This window comes from Protobothrops mucrosquamatus, unplaced genomic scaffold, assembly GCF_001527695.2.
Source record: "Protobothrops mucrosquamatus isolate PMUCROS unplaced genomic scaffold, P.Mucros_1.0 scaffold1440, whole genome shotgun sequence".
Taxonomy (NCBI): Eukaryota; Metazoa; Chordata; class Lepidosauria; order Squamata; family Viperidae; genus Protobothrops; species Protobothrops mucrosquamatus.
The window spans coordinates 282274-297691 of NW_015387622.1; the positions used below are offsets into that span (position 1 = coordinate 282274).

Consider the following 15418-nt stretch of genomic DNA (forward strand, 5'->3'; position numbering starts at 1 on the left):
ACATGCTTTTGGCAGGACTAGACAGCTCAGTAAGGGCTGATAAATGCTCAACTGTATGATCGTATTTAACTATTTTCTCTTATTCCAGAGAACATCAGGGCATAGCAAGCGCACCTTCATATTGACAAGCTGGAAGTCAAATCCACATAAAGACAGATTAAAGACTGGAAGTGAAGGCAATCCGAAGTATTTGGATTCTACTGTTTACCTTTCTGTAATTATCCTACAAAGTGAATTGTATTCCACAGAAGCCTATGCTAGTTTTGATGTGTTGCTCTTTAAGAGCAATTGTATGCCATGTAATCTTCTCTTTATGACAACACAATTACCACTTTGGAATCTGACAAATTTTGTACTAATTTATATACTTGGGACATTTTCATTCTACATTCTTGAAAACTGTGATACTTTCATCAGTTATAAATAAATCTGTTTAAAATGTGTTCTATCTCCGTGAATGCTTTTCCAAAGACTTTGTAAAGGACCTGTACTTCTATATGTACATATATATTCACACATGCTTAATTGGCCACACCTGTTTGATGTAGAAATGATCTGTGAACCCATTTAAATTTAAATTTTTCCTTGCCTGATCTCTTTCAAATAAATTGTATTATGACTCCCATTCTGCCTTCCCAACCTTGCATGATGGGAGTTGTATCCTAAAATACCTGAGAGTACCAAGCTGGAAAATCTTAGAGTAGGATCCAACACAGTATGGCAAGAACTACTTGCTGTCCAATGAAAGAGAATTAGGAAAGGAGGAGACAAACGGAAGCGGGAATGAGGAGAAGGAGAAAGGGATAGATCTTGCTAGACAAACTATCCAGTAAAGGCACTAATTAATTTCTGAGTTGGTCTAGAACAGGGGTGTCAAACTCAATTTCACTGAGGGCCGCATCAGCATTGCGATTGTCCTTGGGGAGCCGGGTGGGTGTGGCCAGAGTGGGTGCAGCCTACTGGGTGGGCGTGGATGGGGTGGGTGTGGCCTACTGGGTGGGCGTGGCCAATTCTACATCATTCGCATCAAGGGTGCCTGTGGGGGCCTGGGCAGGAGTGGGATAGATCTGAGGGTCTCTGACAGAAGGGGGTGGGACTGGGGCAAGTGCCAAGATGGCCACCACAAAATTGTACATTGGCTCCTGGCTGGCCTGGGCCAAGGCCAAGGCAGCGGGGACCGTTCCCTCACTGTTTCCAGGATGGCTTCGCGGGCCACATGAAATCACTTCGCGGGGTGCATCCGGCCCCCGGGCCTTGTGTTTGACATGTCTGGTCTAGAAGACAACTTTAAAAAAAAAAAAATGTTTATTAGTATCAGAATCTATGTACAGTGTATTTTTCCTACTTCCTATCCTACTCATCACGGGTTGTCATGGCATAATGGATTTGGATTTCTAATATCCCAAGGACTCAGTCAAGAACACAGCAGCTGGATCGTAAATGTGCTTTAAAACAATAAGAAAGGACGCCATTTTTAGCCAAGCAACACTTCTCTGTAGGACAAAAAGAAAAGCAGATTACAATTTTCCATTTCCCAAACTGTTATTACCACAATCAACCATTCCTTAGCTTGAAGTTCTGGAGTTCAATGAGAGAGGATTCCAGGTGGCCCAGTTGTAATTCTGACCACCTCCAAGAGCAGAAAAGTACGTTGACCTTCAGAGGAGGAAATCTAATGCCAGGCGATACTTTCCACCCTCTGGAGAAACCTTTGGGGCCTCTGTAGCTCTATACATGTCTGGAGATGGTGGAGGATCTTCCATTCTCAGAAACACAAGGGAGATGCACACTGGCTGCAGAGTTAACATCCATCCCCTGTCTCCCATGGGTTCGGCAAGAGGCCATCACCAAAGGGAAAGTTAAGGAAATTTAAGAACCACAACTTCTTTTCTCTCCTTCTCCCTCTCCCCTCCCCCCGCCCCATGAAGGTTAGAGCCCAGTAGGAGTTGGATGAGCAATTTTGTTGCCTTCAATCCTTCTCACTCTTGTCTTTAAGCCGGGGTAGTCAACCTTGGCTCTTTTATGACTCGTGGACTTCAATTCCCAGAATTCCTGAGCCAGCTAAGCTGGCTAAGGAATTCTGGGAATTGAAGTCCACGAGTCATAAAAGAGTCAAGGTTGACTACCCCTGTCTTTAAGGATTAATTTGGCCCGCAGGTTACTGGGTTGCAGGCAAAAAGTACAGCCATGGGCTACATCAGACCACGAGAACTATTTTTGTGATGAGATGGGGCCAATCCTACCTTCCTCTGTTCTGAATGCTCTGGGGGTTCGGGAGATGAAGAGGCAAAATGGAAACCTTAAGGCCTACAGTGGCTTAAGTTACCAATTTCATTCCATAAAACTGGTCAGCTCTCCCAGCCTTCCTTTTCTGTAGCACGGTCACTCAAAACCTGGTCCAGTCCTTGACTCACCCTCACCTATCGGGTTTTCTGACGACCGTGAAGCTTCTGGTGAGCAATAAGAGGCGATTTTTGACTGAAGCTCCTCCCACACTCGGAGCAAACATACGGCTTCTCTCCCGTGTGGGTCCTAATATGTTGAGTCAGGATGGAGCTCACCCGAAAACTCCGCTCACATTTGGGGCATTTATAAGGTTTCTCTCCTGTGTGGATTCTCTGGTGTTTACTGAGAGTGGAGAGAATGGTGAAGCCTTTCCCACAATCGGGGCACTGAAAAGGCCTTTCCCCTGTGTGAATCCTCTGGTGCACACTGAGATGGGAGCTGCGATTAAAACTTTTCCCACACTCCAGGCACAAGAAGGGCTTTTCAGCTGTGTGGACCCGCTGGTGCTCGATAAGGCTCGAGCTCACAGTAAAACTTTTTCCGCAGTCAGGACATTCATAAGGTTTCTCCCCCGTGTGGCTTCTCTGGTGAGTAACAAAATTGGAGCTTTGACTAAAACTTTTCCCACACTCGGCACACACATAAGGTTTCTCCCCCGTGTGAACACGGTGATGCTTGATGAGATCTGCTTTGTAACTGAAACTTTTGTCGCAGTCTGGGCATTTGTAAGGCTTTTCTTCCATGTGGATTTTCCGATGTCTACTCAGAGTTGAGCTGGCCCCGTACCTTTTGCCGCATTCAGGGCATTTGTAAGGTTTTTCGCCGGTGTGGATCCTTTGATGGGTGCTGAAGTTCTTACTGTGAGTGAAACATTTCCCACATTCCAGGCATTTATACAGCTTATCTGTGGTGCTGACTTGCTGAGGTTCAGAATGATCTGACTTGCCCAAAAGGTTTTCCCCAAGATTGGGGCACCTCAAGCGTTTTTCTCCCATTGGGGGATCCCTTGTGAATTTCTTCACCAATCGTTAAGTAATTCTAAGTACCAAAAATGGCTAAAAAGCCACTCCCCTCTACATTGGATTTTTTTTTTAAAAAAAGTGGAACAAAAATTAAGTGTTTGCAGAAGGGTTGCGTGAAATTAAAAAAAAAAGGATCAGTAAAATATGGCTTTGTTTTCCAAAGAATAATAAGATGATGTTTTTGGCTAGAATGACCAAAGTATTTCTTTCTTTGATTAGCTTTCATTCAAGGTCATTAAATCTTCTCTCGCTCCTTTAGACATTGCCAGAAAGGCAGAAGATGAAAATATGCCTTCCTCTGTGATCTCCTGCCAAGATAGAGAATTCAGATAAAGGACTTTATTGGCAAAGATTCAGAAAGTCAATTTAGTTTGAAATACATTGCCACATTCCCTTAGTTCCCATATTCAGGCAATCAGATTTAGTCCTGTCAGCTTCATCCAGCAAGGTCAAGAACAAGGGACTGAGGGAATTACGTCCAAAATATATAGTTTGTATTAGGCTACGATTACCTCTGCTCTACCCAATTGTGAATAAGCCGGTGTAGAGATATAGATTAACATTTTCTTTGAAGCAAGCTTAACTTCTAATGACTATAGGGATATATTTCAGGAAATTTAATTTCCAGATACCAATCTTGGATTTTACTGTTCAACATCCAGGTCACATCTTAACATTACTCTCTCTTTAACCTCTCCATTTTTTTTCTATAAACCAGACATGTCAAACTCGCGATGTCATGTGACGTCGTGCTACGTATCGGAACTTTTTTGCCATTGCCGGCAATGGGGTGGGCACGGTTTTGCGATGACGCGTCCGGCCCGTGGGCCGGCAGTTTGACACCCCTGCTATAAACCTATTACTAGCATAGTTCTGTCACCTTTCTCTCACTCAACTGCCTAGAATTAAGAGTAGATTTAAAGTGATCAAAAACAAAATCTTATACTAAATGAAAAGCAAACAACCAGAGGGAGAACCCCTGACCTACATCTCAACACTGTCTACCCTCCATAGAGCTAAATTCGATTGGTGACAATCCTACAGAAACAAAGTCTCCCAGATGTGCCACTATATATTTCCTAACATTTGTTTCTAGATCCATGGATCCTCCAGAGCAGAGACTTGATGCTAGAGTTACGGTGCAAAATTATCTGCTTCAACTCCAGCTGTAACACATATGAGTCTCCTCAGCCCCACCACTTGTGACCGTACAAAAATAGAATTGTTTTTCAGATGGATCTCTAAGGCTTTTGGCCATCTGAAAAAGAGATTTGAAGTGGAAAAAAAAAGAAAAGGGGAAATCACCGTGAGATCTAGTCTCCCTCATTCTTGGGATCTTGCAAATAATAATAATAATAATAATAATAATAATAATAATAATAATAATAATAATAATAATAATAATAATAATAATAATAATAATAAGCTTCTGAATATAAAATATGCTCATCATCCTATTTAGCAGGTGTTTTTGTAGAATCATCTAGAATGACAATTTTCTAGGGGAATTGGAAGAAATGTTTTTAATGCATATGGGGGCATATCATGGTTGTAATAAAGAATACTGTATTAACTAATGCATAATTGTATTGGTAGTCCTAATTAGAGACCTACCTACCTTACATGCCGGTTGTGAAAAGTACGTGGGACTGGTTTATAGAATTCTGTCCTGCAATTCTGAATGCAGAATAAATAGTGGGAGAATCACAATTTCTGAAGACTCTTCAGAGTAAGATTTCTGTCCTAGTATAAAGCAAGCACAGTAGAGAAATGTGGGGATAATTTAGGGTTTTTTTTTTTAATCACGGGCAAGCATTCCAACAAAGAATTTAAAGGAAGTTAGAATCATTCTAACATCCACGTTATAACAAATTAATCAACCCCATATCTTTTGTGGGACTTGTCATCTCTTTTATGTTTGTATAAGTGCAGCCCATATATGTAAATATGCATGTATTAACTTTTGTCTGTATGCTTTTTGGTGGATCAATCTTCTCTACCCCTAATTCTGTGTGGAGGGAAAAGCAAGCCCCTCTGCTAAGGATACCCTTACAGTTGTCCTCTATTGATTATTAAAGTAGTCCTCAACTTATGATCACAACTGAGCCCAAAATTTATGTTGTTAAGTGAGAAATTTGTTAAGTGAGTTTTGCCCCATTTTATGACTTTTCTTGCCACATTTGTTAAGAGAATCACTGAAGTTGTTAAATTAGTAACACGGCTGTTAAGTGAATCTGGCTTCCCCATTGACTTTGCTTGTCAGAAGATCGCAAAAGGTGATCGCATGACCCAGGACACTACAACCGTCATAAATATGAATCAGTTGTCAAGCATCCAAACGTAAATCAAGGGACTATGGCAGGGGTCTTCAACCTTGGCCCTTTTATGACTTGTGGACTTCAACTCCCAGAATTCCTCAGCCAGCGTGCCTGGGTGAGGAATTCTGGGAGTTGAAGTCCACAAGTCATAAAAGGGCCAAGTTTGAAGACCCCTGGACTATGGAGATGCAGCCAGCGTGCCTGGGTGAGGAATTCTGGGAGTTGAAGTCCACAAGTCATAAAAGGGTCAAGTTTGAAGACCCCTGGACTATGGAGATGCTGCCACAAGTGTGAAAAATAGTCATAAGTCGCTTTTTTCTGTGCCATTGTAACTTTGAACATTCACTAAACGAACTGTTGTGAGTCAAGGACTATCTGTAATTGAAATCAGCATTTCTATTGCTAGGCAAGACAGTTGTTAAACAAGTCACACCTTATTTTATGACCCTTTTTGCCACTGTTAAATGAATTACTGCAGTTGTTAAGTGAATCACATCGTCGTTAAGTGGCTTCAGCCTCCCGCATTGATTTTGCTTGTTGGAAGCTGGCTGGGAGGGTCAGAAATGGCAATTGCATGACCCCAGGGCACTACAACCTGTCATACACTGTGAGTGTGAAGACTGATTGTAAGTCACTTTTTTGGTGCCATTGTAATTTCAAACTATCATTAAATGAATAGTCATAAGTCGAGGACTCATTGAGGCTCTACCAACTTCAAAAGCGGGCTGCCTTATGAGCAGAGTTGTACATATTTACTCCTTTTCCTAGACCTAGGATAAAGCTTCCCAGTTGGGCTTAACCCCATTCTGCCAAGTCATCCGAATGTGGCATCAACAGCATGCATGGGACTTAGTGGCTATGTTGACACAACTTACTAACTTGGTTATTGAATTAACCCATTTTCTGGGTTTACAAAATACAAAATGAATTAAACAAATGGATTGGGTTGGTACAATAAATCTCCTCCAATCAAACCTGACCCCTGGTGATCTCTTCCACACAACTGTCTTGACAATGCTGTGACAGTGAACTTCACTTTCTTCGTTTTCCAACTTTCACATCTAGCCAACTAGTCTGGGAATTCCCTAAGAGTTCCCTACCCATTCAGACATCAGCCCCAGTCAGCTGGGTGCCACTAACACCTAACTGTGAAGTAACCGTGGTTCATACAATAAAGTTTAACAAATCGGGCAAATGCATTCGCCAGATCTTTTACTTCACCGCGTTACACATTGCTCTATCACCTCGTCCCTAAAACACTTAACAGTATAATTTAGCTTTCAGGCAGAGCGCACTGACTGGAGGGCCCTATCTCCAGATCGCTAAAGGATTTTTTTTGTAACATCTAAGGCAGATTTCCCCAGCTGGGTGATTAAACAATATAAATCCAGTGCATTTTGACGGCATCAGTCTGGAGGAAACTGTTCCTCGGGATGCAGGATGGGTGGAAAGTTATTTCAAGCCGCTCTGTTTCTTCCAACCTCCCCATTTGTCCGCCAACGGGCTCGCTTGCACTGACCCACACGTCCCTCAGCGCCTCCTTGTTCCTAGAAAGCCTCGTGTTTGGGATCGCGGCTGCCCTCAAGCGAATCTCCTTTCGCCCTATTCGATCTATTTCGATCTATTCTTACCAGCTGCAAGCAGTGTGACGTCAGAAGAAGGGCGGCGAGCCTCGCGCGAGAATTCCCTTCCCCGCGGAAGGCGCGCGAAGAAACGCCGCCCGTGCAAATTCTCCGGAAGCGGAATAGGTTTTGCTCCTCTGTGCGGCCTCACACTGCTCTCTGCTGGCTTCAACGGATCCTGTCCCGATGGAAAGCAAGGGACGAGAGAGGCTTAATGCGAATCTCTATGAAGGGCTAAAAGCTTCCGTGCTAATGGGCACCTTGGCACCAGCACGGTTCCCCAAACAGCGCTATTTTTAGGATTGACAGCGGAAAAGTTTGCGGATAAAATCAGAAACTCTTTAAGAGTAGCTGAAAATTTGTTTGAGGGCCCATTTCTTAACTAAGTGTAACTAATAGGAATCGCGAAAAGGTTCAAACGAGTCTTACTAATCTGTGATGGAGAGTAACTGGCAATTGCAATTTACGGTGATTAAGGATATTAATATAGAGCAACATATCCTTGTCCCCAAATCCCAAACTTCACTTAAACAGCGATAGCTCTAGGATGTCCATGATTGGGCAGGAAAAAGATTCTTTTGTTGTTAGTTGCGAAGTTGTGTCTGACCCATCGCGACCCCATGGACAACGTTCCTCCAGGTCTTCCTGTCCCTTACCATCTTCTGGAGTCCATTTAAGATGTAACTGCAACATTGATGGTGTGCAAAAGATGAATTCCGCTAAACTTCCTTAGGAAAGGATTTGAAAAATGAAACTATGCCACCAAATTCTTAACACAGTTATACAGATCCATAACACGCTACTGTTAAATCTTGAAAGGGGTCCTTAGTGCAAAAAAAGGCAGCCAAAGTTTTCAGTTTGAAAAAAACAAAACAAATGTGAATGCATGCCCAATGATCCATGGGTTGGAGAAAGCAAACACATCATTTTTTCTTTTTCCCTGTACAAATGTATAACTTGAAGACATTTAACCTCGCATGACAATGCAGGCAAAGAGAAATATTTCTCACAAAACATAACAAAGGCATGTGGTGATACAGTCCCTCATTCATACAGCTTTAGCTGGGAATTAGACAAGTTTGTGGAAGAAAGGGCTATTTGAATATCAGTTGTAGAGGAGATGAGTATGCAAAAGCACACTGAGCTTCACAGAAACATTTTTTTTGGCTAGGATGGGAAAGAACACCCTTTGGATGTTAGTTTCTGGTCTGACAGGGCTCTTGCATTTTTCTGTATTGGTGTCTTTTAATTAATACAGATTTAATAATGCTCTATAGTTTTGAACCAAATTATAAAAGACCTAGAAAATCTTTTGCTAGAAAGTTAGGATTTAAAAATAAAACTATTGAAAAGAAAGAAGCATTGCTTATTCTGTTGGAAAAGAAGAAATTTCTAGTTTAAGACTCTTTTGGAGATAGGTAACTGGTGCAGTATGGTATACAGGGTCAAAAGTACACCTGGTCTCATGGAAACTTTCTGGGAGGTTAAGGATTGTATTCCTACAAGCTGAAACGGCTTGTTAGCCTTTGGTCAATTTTGGCTGCTCTTGATAAGGTTTGATTATGGTCAAATCTGATTAGTACTTGGATGATCAAAAGTCTGCAGGTACGATTGAGAAGTGTAAAACAACTCCCGAAAAATAAAAAATAATCAAACTTCGGGCATCAAAAGACCTTGCGATTTTAGATGGTGGGAATGAGGTTGGGCGTTTGAAGTCTTGTCGCTGCAGATCATACAAGCGTCGAGCTGCGCTTCACACGCTCCGTGCCGCATTAGGGCAGGCGTCTTTCTGCATCCGTCCGACAATTAATCGGGCCTGCCTTTCCATTAGCGCAGTGTTTCTCAACCTTGACAATTTTAAGGCATGTGGACTTCAACTCCCAGAATTCCACAGCCAGCAATGCTGGCTGTGGAATTCTGGGAGTTGAAGTCCACATGCCTTAAAATTGTCAAGGTTGAGAAACACTGCATTAGCGGAACGGACTCGCCCCCTGGATCTGGAAGCTCAGCCGTGAGTGTCAAGTTGTGCAGACGGCCAGCGGCCAGCAGAGGGCTCGGCTTCTACCGAGAAGGAGGCGAACGGAGTCCAGGCGCCCCTTCCTTCGCTGTGTTCCCAAAGGATCGGCGGCTGAGCTGAGCTTTTCGGGCAAGAATTTGGGAACGCTGCACGGAAACCTCGGAGGGAGGTACGCGGCAACTGCTGCAGTCCTACGCCCCAGCCGAGCAGGCCGGTTCGGAGTCCCGCGGCGTCGCCTCCCCCGACCGGAGTGAAAAAACTGGGCACGGGCCGCGGCAGCCATTAAATTCTTCCTGCGCCGTTGTGTAGACGGACTGCGGCTGTCGAACACCCAAAACGATCAAGAGGTAAGGAATCAGCTGGGCAGAAAATGGAGTTTTTATCAGGAAATGGGGAGAAAGCCGAGGGAGAATTATAAATAAACATAGACCGCTTTCCCAATCTGATCTGGGCTGGATAGAGAGAGGCAATCAACATTCTGGGGTTGCGCGTTTCCGAGAATCATTGAATGTAAAGATTGGGAGGGATTTTAAAGATAGCAATAGCACTTAGACTTACATATCCCTTCTTAGTGCTTTACAGCCCTCTCTAAATCGAGTCTGACCCTCTGCCCTCTTCAGGAGGTTGATCTCCCTAAGCCGTGATTTGTTGGACAATGTTTGAGTTTGAGACCAGAGCCAGTTTGGTCTACTCTAGAGGTTAAGGCACCAAGCTAGGAATTGGGAGCCTGATTTTAGGCATGAAAGCCCGGCTGACCTTGGATCGTTCACACTCTCAGCCCAACTCACCTCACAGGATTGTTGTGGGGAAAAGAGGAGGAGGAAGGAGTATTAAGTATGCTGAAAATAATAAAAGTGGGATATAAATTAAATAAAATATAAATCACGATTGAAAAAGTGCAGGGGTTGGATTGCCACAGTTGTGCTATGTCACAAAGAAGTCAATGGTAGAATACCTCAGGCTGCATGCCTGGAGCTCATCCACATTTCATAAATCATTTAGATGCTCATCCCATTTGCAGATGACACAAAGCTGCAAAGGATAGTTAATACCGGAAAAGACAGACTGAGCGTTCAATAGCATCTGAGAAACATGAACAGTTTTAAGTGGGAAGAAATGTAGAGTTTTGCATTAGGTAGGAAAAACCAGATCCCCAAGTACAAGATAAGTGGTACCTGGCTTGGCAGTAGTACTTAAGAGAAGGATCTGGGCATTGATCACAGATTAGACATAGCCAACAAGATGATGCAGCTGCCAAAAGAGCTGATGCAGTATTAGACTGCAGCAAGCGAGATACAGTGTTGAGATCAAGGGAAAGGTTAGCTCTGATCTATTCTACATTGGTTAGACTAGAATACTGTATCTAGTTCTGGTAACTACAATCACAAAGAAATTGAGGAATTGGAAAGAGCGCAGAAAAGAGTGTCAGAGATTATGAGAGGCTTGGGTACAAGATATCTTCCAACCCCATTTTGGTTTAGTGTGATTAGATGAAAATAGGTCCAGTTGACTAAAGGGTTTAAGTAATATACTGCCCAGTGTTGAGGCCAGAGTTTCATAAAAAGCCCCAGTGCTAAATTAATTTATTATAATGACCCACCAGTTTCTTATTTGGAAGAAAGGGATATAAAATTTCTAAACCATTTCATTGGGCCTGGTCCACAGCCTAGATATGTTTCAATTAAGCAGGTATCATTAGCAAGATAATGTCAGCTGTTTCATGTGTAGGTTGGAAACCTGGAGATGGGCTCAGTCCAGCCATCAGTTAAGCCACATGAATGCAATAGTGACAAAAGTTCTACAGCATTATGCCAGAGTTGATATCAACTGTGGATGAAAGCCTGTTGCACATTCTGTAGCCTTTCATGACAACAACAGGAGCATCAAAACATACAAATAGACAAGACCAACAGGCAGTAAATTAAATTGGCCAACAGGCAGTAAAGTGTCAACAAAAGCCTAAGGTATTCAAGTTATTTAAATAAACCATTTTGGGTTGCTGGTGACATGCAAGCAGAGAAGAAATCATGTGATGTCTTGAGACAGTGAATTCTGCAGATTGATTGCTGTCATAGAGAAAGCCCCTTTTGACATTAGGACACAATGGATGGTCTTAAAGACAGCCAGATTCATGTGGGTATTAATACCACTTCCTGTAGCTCAGGGGTGTCAAACTGCCGGCCCGCAGCCCGTATGCATCATGCCAAAACCGAGCCCACCCCATGGCCGGCAATGGAAAAAAAGTCGTGATACATCACGACATGTCATGTGACGTTGCGAGTTTGACACCCCTGCTGTAGCTTGACAACACTCTCAGACAAACTGGCGGTCATTAAAACTGTTATAGTAAAACAGTTACATGAAACCAATATTTTATCCTATTCAAGACTTTAATAAAACTTTCTGAGTGTTTTCCAGGATGGCCCAAAACAATAATTACAATAATCTAGCCAAGATAAATGCAATTATAGCACTACCTATAGGATGAATAGAAGTATTCCTGTCATAGCTGATACCTTAGTACAGGTAGTCCTCAAGTTATGACCAGTCACATAGCAACCCTTCAAAATGATTACCTATCTGAAAAAGGGGACTTAAGTTCAAATGATTGCCTCCCTGGCACAGTCATAACTGCATATTGGGTGCTTGGCAACCTGGCTCTATCTGTGGATATTTGCAGCGTCCTGTGGTCATGTGACCATGTTTTATGATGGTTTTGCTGAAAATTGATGCTTGCTTCAATTTTGGCAAAAGTGAGCCCTAGTGAACAATGAGTTCGCTTAAAAACTGCCACAAAAAACAGTATAAAATTTGGTCAGTCTCATGACCGTTCCATTTTACAACTGTTATGATTTACAACTGTAATGTACAGACTCCATTATGGTTATATTCCCAATCTATAAACCAGTTCCTATGGGCCCCTTCTTCTAAGTCTTACAGATTTCTGCTCTCTTGTATTTCCAACAGCTGAAATCCACCTTGACTTTCATGTACGTTAAATTAGAGAATAATTGTCATTTGCTACTTTGGCCGCATCCCATGTCACCTAAACAGTGTATGTGCCTGATAAGAACAAGTCTCCAGAGTTGTAAAAGCATAAATATGTTCAAGATCCTTTGAAATCAGGAAATGTGGGATTGGAGAGATCACACTGTGGTGGTTCCTAGCACAGAATAACATCTTTCATCTATTTTATCTTCAGCTGTTAAAATGTTGACCCAGGAGATCAAGAAGACCTTTAAACAGGAAGAAGAGGAGAAGATACAGCAGCACAATCCCCACTTGAAGGACTTTAGAGAAGTGCAGAACACATCTGAGGAGCATGCGGTCCAGAAGAAACACAACTGTTCCATCTGTGGAAAGAATTTTTGCCGCCGCTCAGATCTTGTCCGACACCAGAAACTCCACTCGGGAGACAGGCCCTTCACCTGCACCAAGTGTGGGAAAGGATTCGTCCAGAGCACCCACCTCATTGCCCATCAGAAGAGCCACACCAGAGAAAAGCCCTACTATTGTCCTCACTGTGGGAGGAGCTTTAATCAGATCTTGAACTTCAACAGGCACCAGAGGACTCACTCTCAGGAACCCCCTTTCAAATGTTCCGACTGTGGGAAAACCTTCAGCCGTAGCTCGAACCTGATCATGCACCAGAGGACTCACACAGGAGAACGGCCCTACAAATGCTTTGACTGTGGGAACAGCTTCAGTCGGAGTTCAACCCTGGTGACTCACCAGAGGACCCACACCGGCGAGAAACCTTTCAAGTGCCAGGACTGCTGGAAGAGCTTCGGAAGACGCTCAACCCTGGTCATGCACCTCCGGACTCACACTGGGGAAAAACCCTACAAGTGCTCCGACTGCCCTGAAACTTTTAGCGTGAAGTCCGGCCTTCTGAGTCATCAGAGAATCCATATGACCGAGAAGCCCTACCTGTGTCTGGAGTGTGGCAAAAACTTCTGCCGCAGCGCAGACCTCATCATACACCAGAGAATCCACACTGGGGAAAAACCCTATCAGTGCAACGCCTGCGGCAAGAAATTCAATACAAACTCCCATCTGGTGACGCATCAGAGGATCCACACAGGAGAAAAACCCTACAAATGCCCCGAATGTGGGAAGAGCTTTTCTTACAGTTCAGTTCTGGTGGGTCATCAGAGACTTCACACGGGAGAGAAGCCTTACACGTGTCTTGAGTGCGGGAAGACTTTCCGTAACAATTCACACCTGATCACTCATCACAGAGTACACTCGGGAGAGAAACCTTACACGTGCCCAGAGTGTGGTAGAAATTTTAGTGTAAGTTCAAATCTTACCAAGCATCGGAAAATCCACGAAAGAGAGACATCCTTAAACTATTCTCAGTAGGAAATGTAGTGGATGGGATCCTGAGTAGCTACTCAAGATGCTTAAAAAAAAAAAAAAAGATAAATATAGGGCTTATTCTGGAAATCTTGCTAGAAAGTCCAAATGTTTGCAGTAAGGAAAGCCAAGGTAAAAACAGACATAAGATAGCAAAGAATGTAGACGTAGTCCTCGGCTTACGACCACCATTGAGCCCAAAATTTCCATTGCTAAGCAAGACAGTTGTTAAGTGAATTTTGTCCCATTTTATGACCTGTCTTGCCGCAATTCTTAGTGAATCACTGCAATTGTTAAGTTGGTAACCTGGTTGTTAAATGAATCTGGCTTCCCCATTGTCTTTGCTTGTCAGAAGGTCGCCGAAGGTGATCACATGACCCCAGGACCTTGCGACCGTCGTAAATACATGCCAGTGGCCAAGCATCCAATTTTGATCATGTGACCACGAGAAAGTTGCAACAGTTGATAGTGTAAAAAATAGTCATAAGTCACTTTTTTCAGTGCTGTTGTAACTTTGGGCAGTAAATGAATGGTTGTAAGTCAAGGACTACCTGTATTCCATGTCTTGTATGAAAGGATTTCATTATTAAAAGGACCCTGATTTTTAAATTTTTTCTCTTGTAAGAAGAAAATGTATTAAGTTCAAATTCTGCAGCAAGGAAACTTGCATCTTTTCTTGCATCTCCCCAGAATAATGTAACACAAAAAAATATATTTGCATACTTTTACTTGCTTACTTGCTATTGCAAAATCCTAATTTTTAACATATTGTGGCAGCCAAACATACGAAAATTGCGGAAAGATAACGGTAACAACGGGAGAGGGGCTTTTTCAAAGTCACACATCTGGGGGATTCCAGTTGTTTAGGATAAATGCCAGTCAATCGTGAGGCATAGTTCAAAATACTATTAAAACTTAAAATGTCTGATTCAGTTCTACTGTAGCTCCTATGCTGTAACCCGCTTGAGTATTGAATAAACAGAAAGGAAGAATATGATAAATAAAGTTAGTGTTTTACTTGGCTACCAAAAGTGTAGGCCAACGTGTGAACCTTAACAGTTTTTATTTAATCCGCAAGGAAGATGAAGATGTGCAAAATAAAAAGAATTGACCCCCAACTAAATCCCTAATAAGGCCTAGCTTTCTTTAATTTCATTGAGTTCATGGGCCGCCGAAGTTGGAAGCTGGCTGGAAAGGTTCAAATGGTGATCACATGATCCTGGAACGGTGAACTTGTCACTTGCCAAGTATCTGAATTTTGATCATGTGACCATGGGGATGTGGCAATGGTTTAAGTGTGAAAACTGGTCGTAAATCAGTTTTTTTCAGTGCTGCTATTAACTTTGATCACTAAACAAATGGTTGTAAGTCAAGGATTATCTGTAATGTGGTTCATACATTACACCAAGTCTTCACATTTGTTTGCTTTTAGCTTAGTGTGGTGTGTGAACCCAGACAATGGTGGCCTGTTTACTAGCAATAACAATAGCAATTAGACTTACATACTGCCCCATGGTGCTTTTCAGCATTCTCTGATTGGTTTACAGAGTCAGCCTATTGCCCCCAATAATTTGAATCCTCGTTTTGCTGACCTCGGAAGAATGGAAGGTTGAGTCAACCTTAAGCCAGTCAGGATTGAACTTCTGACTGTGGGCAGAGTGAGCCTGCAATACTGCATTCTAACCATTGTGCCACCACAATTTTTATACATTATGGTTAAATGAACTGTGTGAACCTAGGTGAATGAATAAGGGTACATGTTTTTCTGGAAAAGTGGTGCTATTTTTGGAAGGG

The 15418-nt window shown here is 42.7% G+C and overlaps 2 protein-coding genes across 2 annotated transcripts in view; one reads left to right on the forward strand and one right to left on the reverse strand.

Moving 5' to 3' along the window:
* Window positions 1-2420: 2420 nt before the first annotated feature.
* LOC107292849 (zinc finger protein 850-like) overlaps window positions 2421-15418 on the reverse strand; it is a 75498-nt gene continuing 62500 nt past the window's right edge. Inside the window, exon 4 of the mRNA XM_029285234.1 lies at window positions 2421-3140. Within this exon, the coding sequence (XP_029141067.1) occupies window positions 2421-3140 (720 nt within the window). The remainder of the gene's footprint in view (window positions 3141-15418) is intronic.
* Window positions 9306-13805, forward strand: LOC107292857 (zinc finger protein 501-like). The gene is made up of 2 exons (XM_015821984.1): window positions 9306-9612; window positions 12468-13805. The coding sequence occupies exon 2, from the start codon at window positions 12476-12478 to the stop codon at window positions 13628-13630; it is 1155 nt and encodes a 384-aa protein (XP_015677470.1). The 5' UTR covers window positions 9306-9612; window positions 12468-12475; the 3' UTR covers window positions 13631-13805.